Source organism: Haplochromis burtoni, unplaced genomic scaffold (genome assembly GCF_018398535.1).
Source record: "Haplochromis burtoni strain Fernald_Lab_line unplaced genomic scaffold, NCSU_Asbu1 Contig_81, whole genome shotgun sequence".
Classification (NCBI taxonomy): domain Eukaryota; kingdom Metazoa; phylum Chordata; class Actinopteri; order Cichliformes; family Cichlidae; genus Haplochromis; species Haplochromis burtoni.
The window spans coordinates 348,808-357,325 of record NW_024582442.1 but is presented as its reverse complement, the minus strand read 5'-3'; the positions used below and the strand labels follow the sequence as shown (position 1 = coordinate 357,325).

The 8,518-nt window shown below is 38.5% G+C and overlaps 1 protein-coding gene across 1 annotated transcript; it reads left to right on the top strand.

Moving 5' to 3' along the window:
- Window positions 1-1,588: 1,588 nt before the first annotated feature.
- LOC102301922 (ras-related C3 botulinum toxin substrate 1) lies at window positions 1,589-8,361 on the top strand. The gene is made up of 6 exons (XM_005925387.3): window positions 1,589-1,708; window positions 2,960-3,031; window positions 3,430-3,547; window positions 3,822-3,884; window positions 5,596-5,764; window positions 5,870-8,361. Exons 1-6 carry the CDS (start codon window positions 1,674-1,676, stop codon window positions 5,998-6,000), a joined length of 588 nt encoding a protein of 195 aa, XP_005925449.1. The 5' UTR covers window positions 1,589-1,673; the 3' UTR covers window positions 6,001-8,361.
- The last annotated feature ends 157 nt before the right edge of the window (window positions 8,362-8,518 follow it).

The following is an 8,518-nucleotide window of genomic DNA, read 5'->3' as shown; positions in this document are numbered from 1 at the left end:
GTGTGTGTGTGTGTGTGTGTGTGTGTGTGTGTGTGTGTGTGTGTGTGTGTGTGTGTGTGTGTGTGTGTGAGGGCGAGATGAGTATGTCTGCACTGGCATGGTTACTGTTTGATGAAACAGCAGCAAAATGTTGAATTTAGAGTAGAAAAACAAATTTAAGTTTCAATCCTGTCACACTATCGACCTGTCCACTCATATTGGCTTTTTTTAATATCTCAGATGTGGTGGCTGCTGTTGTGCTTCATAATTTATGAGCAAAGTCATGTTAAATGCTAGATAATATTATCTCAAGTTATAGTTATGAAGATATCTGGAGCTCCGAGTTGGAATGTCAACAGGAATTTCCCCCTTAAGTCAGATTTGCTACACGGAAAGTCCAAGAAGTCAAAGGATGTCAAATATGGAGCTGTCTGGCAGGAAAAAAGAGAAAGACTACAGAGAAGATCCACGGATGTAGCGAAGGAGGAAGTGGAGAGGATTGGGGTGACAGGTGAGGATGGCAGCTCCTGCATTGCAATGCAGAGCATTAAAAGTGTTGCTGTCTGAGGCGGGTGAGTTCACTTAATGTTAGTTTGTTTCACGCCTTTTTTTTTCGTGACTCTAGCGAAATATCTAGGTCTCGATAACAAACATAATTTATACTAGTGTAAATAAAATAAAATAAAAAACTATAGTTTTAGGTTGCTGGGCTTTTGGTGAGTTGGGATTAAACATTTGATTATACTAGTCAAATGTATTAATTAAAGTAAGCTGTCAGTATTTGTGTCTAGCTGCTCGCTGTACTGTCTTTAAGTGTAAAATTCATAAACTATATTCAAGTCAGTTCAATTTTATTTATCCGGCACCAAATCAGAACAACAACTATATTATATGAGTATTGGTTTACACACATACACATTTGTATTAACTGCTAAAAAAATAAAAAATAAAGGAACACTTTAAAAACAAATCAGATCTCAATGGGCAAAATGCATTAATATGGATATATATATATATGGATATATATATATATATATATATATATATATACTATATATATATATATATATATATATATATATATATATATATATATTTATATATATATATATATATATATATATATATATATATATTATATATTAATATATATAATTATATATATATAATACAAGTTATCTGGACTACAAATCAACATTTCAGCTGGAATTTCCCTCAAGTCAGAATTTCCACTTGGAAAGTCAGAGAAGTTAAAGGATTCTGAATGTGGAGCTGAGAGGCAGGAGGAAAAGAGGAAGACTGCAGAGAAGATGCATGGAAGGTCTAGAAGGAGCAACAAATGGAGACCGCTAAAAGGAGCTGCAGAAGGAAGAAGGTGGGAGAAGTCCTATTCTCTCAACTTCAGAACCCAAGATGGACAACAGTGCATGCAAACAATATTAAAATGGCAATACTCTCTGTAGTACCACTGCTGCTGAATATCGGCTTCAATGGTTATATTTTAAGCGCACAACTAGTGATGGATGGATGGAGGGCTCCACCTTACCATGGAGCAAAAAACCTGTTTTCCTAGCTTTGACTGTAACACTGACGACACGCCCAGCGCCAGCATCCGACTTTCAAGGTAAACGCAAAGAAGCATGATAAGAAATGAGCTCCTGGGCTGACAGCATTCCTCCAGTTGCTGCAGCGCAATGCAGACCATTAAGTGTGTCGTCGTCGGAGACGGGTGAGTTCACTTACTCAATATTACTTTATTTTATTTTTTACACCTAGTTTTTACCTGTAAAATGTGATGGCTGTGGCTCAGAGCAGGTAGAGCAGGTCACCGACTGATTGGGAGGTTGCTGGGTTAACCCCGGGTGCTCCAGTTTGTGTGCAAATACCCTTAGGCCAGATACAAAATCCAAGTTGCTCTCCGATGTGTCCACCTGAGTGTAAATGTTACACTGAAAGCACAGAAAAAGGTGTTTGTATGAATGAGTGAACAAGGCTTTGAGTGCTCAGAGGCAGTGAAGAGTCAGTCCATTTTCATTACATTAGCTAGATATTTAGGATTGTCATGCTACTACTAAAGTTTTCTGTTGTAGTGCAAGAAAGACAAAAAAAACCCATCACTACTTTTTGGCTGCCATGCTTCTGGTGACAAGTTTTTATTTATATTCTTCATATCTGGCTTTCAAGGCAATTCAGAAAAGAAAGATTTTTCTTATCCTGAGACAGGTGGGAAACTGGAAAAGGGGAGAACAAATAAAGGCAAAAAACCACACTGTCTACAACAGATGAAAAATATCTGAAAGTCATGGCCTTAAGACAGAAAAAACAAATCCAGCAAGGAGATGGGTCTGGCCCTTCAGCTGATCAGTTACTGTTTGCCAAAGCTGCATCAGACATAATCTTTTTCGCATGGTGGCTGTCAGTAATTTACACAAGAACTGGACTGTAAATCAGTCGCAACAGGTTCAGGTCATCAAATATTGGCTTTTGGGCTTGTACATTTGTGCATGTTTCAGTAAACTGTTGCTACATCCCATATTCATTTCAAACTATAAAGAAATGATTACTCAGGACTTTTGCACATTACTGTAACTGTTTTATGTTGTTATATTAACACTGTTTATTAAAATAACTGTATAACACGACTGATAACATCTGCTCCCACATTACTGTGTTATGATTAGCTATAGCTGCTACTTTAATGCTAACATTTACTGATAGTTAAACAGCTAGCATTCACATGTGTACCAGATACTTCTGATAACTGTTGTGTTGTGATAAGTGTTGTTCAGTAATGTGGATGTCAGCTATTGTTCATATGTTCAGCTGCCAGTGAGGGGAGGGGCTGTGTGCCTGCCTAAATAGTTTTGGTAACCTGAGTCCAGTGTAACAAAGTTGATTGTCCATCAGTTCGGACACAGCATTGTTGTTGTTTTTTTGCCTTCTCTCAGTAAATGCTAATCCAGCTTCTTCTCACCTACAGAGAAGTAGGTAAGACCTGTCTGCTCATCAACTACACCACCAATGCCTTTCCTGGAGAGTACATCCCCACAGTGTGAGTATCTCACTTTGCAGTGCAGTGAGTATTTATTTATTTATTAAAGCAAGATTAGCAAACAGTGATCGGTCTCCACCCTCCTTTGGCTTGCAGAAGAGCTTACAATCACAGCAGTGGACTGTAACTAGACCAGAAATACATGTTACAGGATGTTATGAGGAAACCCTTCAGCCTATCTCATTCTGATCTTAGCTGTTACTGTAACTGTGGCATGAAGTCATTGATAAACAAGCTTCCGAGTGAGTGAAATTTAAGAGAGCAGTTGCCATAAAAGTCAACAATAAGGCAGATAAGATATCAACTTCCACTTCAGTTGTTTTTTCAGTAGTTATATTTTGACAGTCTATATAAAGCCAGAAGGGTTTGGTTTATTTGCGCTTCATCACTTCTGTCAGGTTCGACAACTACTCCGCCAATGTTTTGTTCGATGGGAAGCCGGTGAGCCTGAACCTTTGGGATACAGCAGGACAAGAAGACTATGACAGACTCCGCCCCCTTTCCTACCCAGAGACGGTAAAACAACCACAAAAAGAAAGATCACACAATGTTGTGCTATACTTCACTTACATTACTGTGCAAAAGATTTGAGTCACTCCTTAGTTCTTTATATTTCACTTCCAACGAAGTAAGATGTTCCTATGATTTTTTTAAAAGTGGTCTTCAGCAGTAGTTCTCCATGCTTTCTGAAGGTCTTTAAGTTTTCCGTTGGACATTGGCAGCTTTTTCACTGATTTTCAAAATATAAAGAATTGAGGCTCTGACTGTTTTGCTTTCTTTGTCTTACCAGGACATTTTTCTCATCTGCTTTTCCCTCGTGTCTCTTGCGTCATTTGAAAATGTCCGTAATAAGGTGAGTAGTCGCTATATTATGGAAAGGTGGCTGCACAATGTCAGGTACTGACAGTGTCAGTACTGTCATATCAATATCATGACATTTACTTATATTGTGCCTGTGCTGCAAAGCAAGCACAAGCTGCTGTGGATCAAGACCTAACCATAAATTCAAAGGAAAAATGTAATTATATTTCCCAAAGGATTCTATCATGATGGAAAGTAGACCCCCAACTACAAATTAATTTTATTAGTGAATAATGTGTGAGTTAATTTCTAGTAAGTAGTGAGTTTTCATAAAACCAGAAAACGACAAGAAAGTGGAAAAGGGCGAGAAAATCTTTCGCATTTTTTTACTTTTAAAATGTGCCATCAAATTTAGGCTAGGCATATTTTCTCTTAATAAACAAAGTTGTTTTTTTTACTAAGTGTGAGTACTCTGAAGTGTGCCAACTAAGCAACCCACTGCAAGCAGGAGTAGCAGACTGGATCTCCAAGGTGGAAATCACTGCTGAGAACACAAATGGTCGTCTTATATTTGCCAAAAAGCATCTGGATGATCCCCAAGACACACAGCATTTCATAAGAACACCATCATACCAACAGTCAAACATGGTGGTGCTAGTATGAGGGTCTGGGCTGCTTTGCTGCTTCAGGACTTGGACAACTTGTTGCAATTGATGGAACCATGAATTCCGCTTTCTACCAGAAAATCCTGAAGAATTTTTGGCCATCAGTTCATGCCCTGAGACTCAAGAGGTCTTGGATTATACAGAAGGGTGATGATCCAAAAAACACCAGCATGTCCACCTCTGTATGGCTCAAAGAAACAAAATGAAGATTTTGGAGTGACCTAGTCAAACTCCGGGTTTCAACCTGACTGAGATGCTTAGGTAACCTTAAACAGGGCTTTCATGCTTGCAATTCGAAAACAATTCGGCAGAGAAGAGTGGGTCAAAATTCCTCCACAGTGATGTGAAGTACTCATTGGCAGTTATTACAAATGCTTGATTGCAGTTCTTGCTGCCAAGGATGGCACTACCAGTTATTAGGTTTAGGGGCAATTGCTTTATCACAGATGTGTACCAATGCCGACCTATTGCTCTGGCTTTGGATTTCAAAGGTGTCTTACTCCCGTCTTCCCCCTTTAAAAGAAACTTCTTTTGTTTTTTATTTTTTAAATAATGTATCAACTGTATGGCATTGTATGTTTGTAGCCAGGTAATAAGCATTATTTTGTAACATTTAGAGTTAAAGCCTTCAAATAACCAGTCGAACTCACATCCACACCTACAGCCAAATTAGATTCACCACTTAATCCAACATAAATGTCTTTGAGTTGTAGGAGGAAACCCTCAAAAGCACAGGGAGAACATACAATCAATCAATCAATCAATCTTTATTTATAAAGCACTTTTCATACAGAAAAAATGTAGCACAAAGTGCTTTACATAGTTAAAAGCAGCCCACCCCACCCTCCAACTCACTCCCCACACTCTCAATACACATACCGGCATATCCCCCCACCCCCACCCACACACACACATACACATACGCGCACACTTAAAGAGTAAAAGCTCCATTTAGGAATGCTCCACATGATTCATTCACCAAAAATCAAAAGAATGACAATGCAAATAGGAAGTAGCTGCAGCTTCAATAAAATAAAGTGTTCAAGGTGGTGCAGGCCGAGCTGGGAAGTTAAACTCATAAACATTGTCTCTTTGTAGTGGATTCATGAGGTGAGACACCATTGTCAGAACACTCCCATAATCCTCGTGGGGACCAAAATGGATCTGAGAGATGACAAAGATGCTTTAGAGAAGCACAAGAAGGAGAAGAAGACTAATGTCTATCCCATTAACTACCCTGATGGACTGGCCCTGTCCAAAGAGATTGGTAATGGCTTCAGTTATGTCTAATACTTTTTCTTTTAAATCATCACGGAAGACGGCAGATTCCAGTAATAAGCCTGGAATCTGTCTCTCTGTTTCCTGTCTTCAGGTTCTGTCAAGTACCTGGAGTGCTCAGCTTTGACTCAACGTGGCGTTAAAACTCTGTTTGATGAGGCCATCAGGATTGCCGTGTCCCCTCCACCTATCACCAAGAAGACAAAGAAGTGCCTTCTCCTCTAAGACTTCACTGAAACAGTGCATTTCAGATTCTGTCCTTCAATGTGTGCATCAGTTATACAGTTGTAAGGTCAATTTTAGGAGACATTGCTTCCTAAAAGTGTATACTGATTTTTGGTAGTAGAAATGTTTTCAAATAGACTGTACACATGCTGTATTTTAGCTGAAAAGAAATTCTTTGATCTGTTGTCTCTTTAAAACACAGCTGACAGTCTGCTGCTGTTTCCTGCTCAACCACATCAAGCATTTATAAGTTAAAAACGCCACTTTCTCTCTATGGAAGCAGGCGTGTCAACAAAGAGCTTGAACTTGAACTAACCACCTGTGAAGTTTGGAGTAACGTCTTTACTGGTAATTAATTTTTTGCCTTAATGGTTCATGTTAATTCACTCCCATGAAGTAAATGAAGTCTGAAGCAGAGAGAAATGAATGTTGTATACGCTTAGCTTTATGAAGAAAAGCTATTTTGTTTGCTTTTTTGTTTTGTTTTTTAAAGCCAAGAAATTCCCCTAAAACAGGTTCTGTTTGTTTTCCTTTGAGCCAAAATGGCAAAAATGGCTGAAGTGTTGCTGACTCACTTATTCTTGTGAATCTTTCACTTATACCATACTGGAAAAATAAAGATTCACCATTATTCAAACACATTTTAATGTAAATAAAAATGTAAATTTTTCTCCCGATCACTGATATAATTAGTTAGAGCAATAAAAGAAGATTAGATGTACGTTTTGGGCAACATATTAAACCACAAGAATAACACTTAAAAATATATTTTGCATTATGCTTTTAGAAAAAATCAATTAATGACACTGTCCCAGAAATATCTTCATTAATATACACTCAACTGCTCATCAACACAAAATCTATCCAGACAGTCCTTACAGACAAATAAGCTCAAGACGACTTCCCTGAAGCTCAACCGGAGAATCAGAATAAGCAAGAAAACTGATTTACGTTACTTATTTGAACCAGATTAGTCTGCTTAAACTTCTTCCCTTGCAACCTGAAACCAGATAAGCAGTACATATCAAATGGATGGATGGATCCTGATGCTGCTGGTGGTGTGGGGGCAATTTTCTTCACACACCCGAGTACCAACACCACAGTCTACCTGAGTATTGTTGCTGACCAAGTCCACTTCTTTATGACCACAGCATACCCATCTTCCGATGACTGCTTCCAGCAGGATAACACACCTCGTCACATAGCTCAAATCATCTCAAAGTAGTTTCTCAAACATGTCAGTGAGTTCACTGCACTTCAGTGCCCTCCACAGATCTCAGTCGAGTAGAGCACTTTTGGAATGTGGTAGAATGAGAGTCTCATCGTGGAGGTGCAGCCAACAGATCTGCAGCAACTGTGTGACAGTATCATATCAATATGGCTGAAATTCTCTGAGGAATGTTTGCAGCGCCTTGGTGAATCTGTGCAATGAAGAATTAAAGCAGTTCTACTCTGTAGATGGGCCAGTGATCATCAGTTTTTGACCATCAGAGATATAAAGAAATTTTGTAAACCTTTTGACTGACCCTAATGTTTTTTTGAGGGTTAATGTTTGAGTTAGATTCGGGTTAAGGTAAGGGCTCGTCACCAATTTGTAACTGTTACAGTTGAGAATGAAAGTGGAGCACTAAATGTATTGAGCCCCACTCTTAAAAGAAACTCAAAGTCTTGACACTTTCTGTAAAATTATATTTAAGTTTTGTTTTTTAGAGCATGTTTTATGCCAACTTGTCCAATATAGAATATGCTTGGTTGGTGCTAACAGACATTGTTTTATCTAACTAGTCACAGAACTTTTGGGGAAAGCCTCTTTGGTGAATTTGTGGCTCACTGGAGTCAGACACTGTCCCCTTTGTGTTTGATATTTTCTTGTGGGGATGGGTTGACAGACATAGTGGTGCAATCAGCTGGTAGAGCAGAGCTCCACAAAATATGATCACAACTATTTTGTGCAATTTTACAGTGTAATTTAACCCCCAGTTATCACTGTTCAGTTATTCTTTTAACAAACACTTCCAAACTGTTTACAAAAGGTTACAAGGAAGTTTCCAAATAAAGTGGACTCAATGTAACTATAATATCTATGACATCAATGTAGTCAAAAGATCAAATCTGCACACACGCACACAGAGTGGAGCAGTCACGTTGGGGAAAACCTAGAAGGAAAAAAACAACTTTTAGCTTAAAAATAGAACTTCTAATCTCAAGCTCAGTCCTGCACTTGTATTCCATACATACACTGTGAGGTTTTGGACGAGATGAGTGAAAAACAATTCCTGGGAATTATTAGTGGGACATGAAAAATCCTGTCTGAAGCTCTTAGGAAAAGGGGCCTGTTCAAAACAATTGATAATGAGCTTGACCCTTCTAAGGGTTTAAATACAGTTCAGTACGGGCAAAGGATGAATGCTGCACACAAGTGATGCTGACTGAGCACAAAAACAGAAGAGACAACATGAGAGAAGCAGCGAACAAAAAATGATGTAATCCGTTTTACTTAAAGGTGACACAGTTTCAA

Coding starts and splice junctions, on each gene's coding strand:
- LOC102301922 (XM_005925387.3), top strand. CDS start 1,674: ATGCAGACCATTAAGTGTGTCGTCGTCGGAGACGG. Junction 3,548..3,821: donor CCCTTTCCTACCCAGAGACG/GTAAAACAACCA, acceptor TTGTCTTACCAG/GACATTTTTCTCATCTGCTT. Junction 3,885..5,595: donor TTGAAAATGTCCGTAATAAG/GTGAGTAGTCGC, acceptor GTCTCTTTGTAG/TGGATTCATGAGGTGAGACA.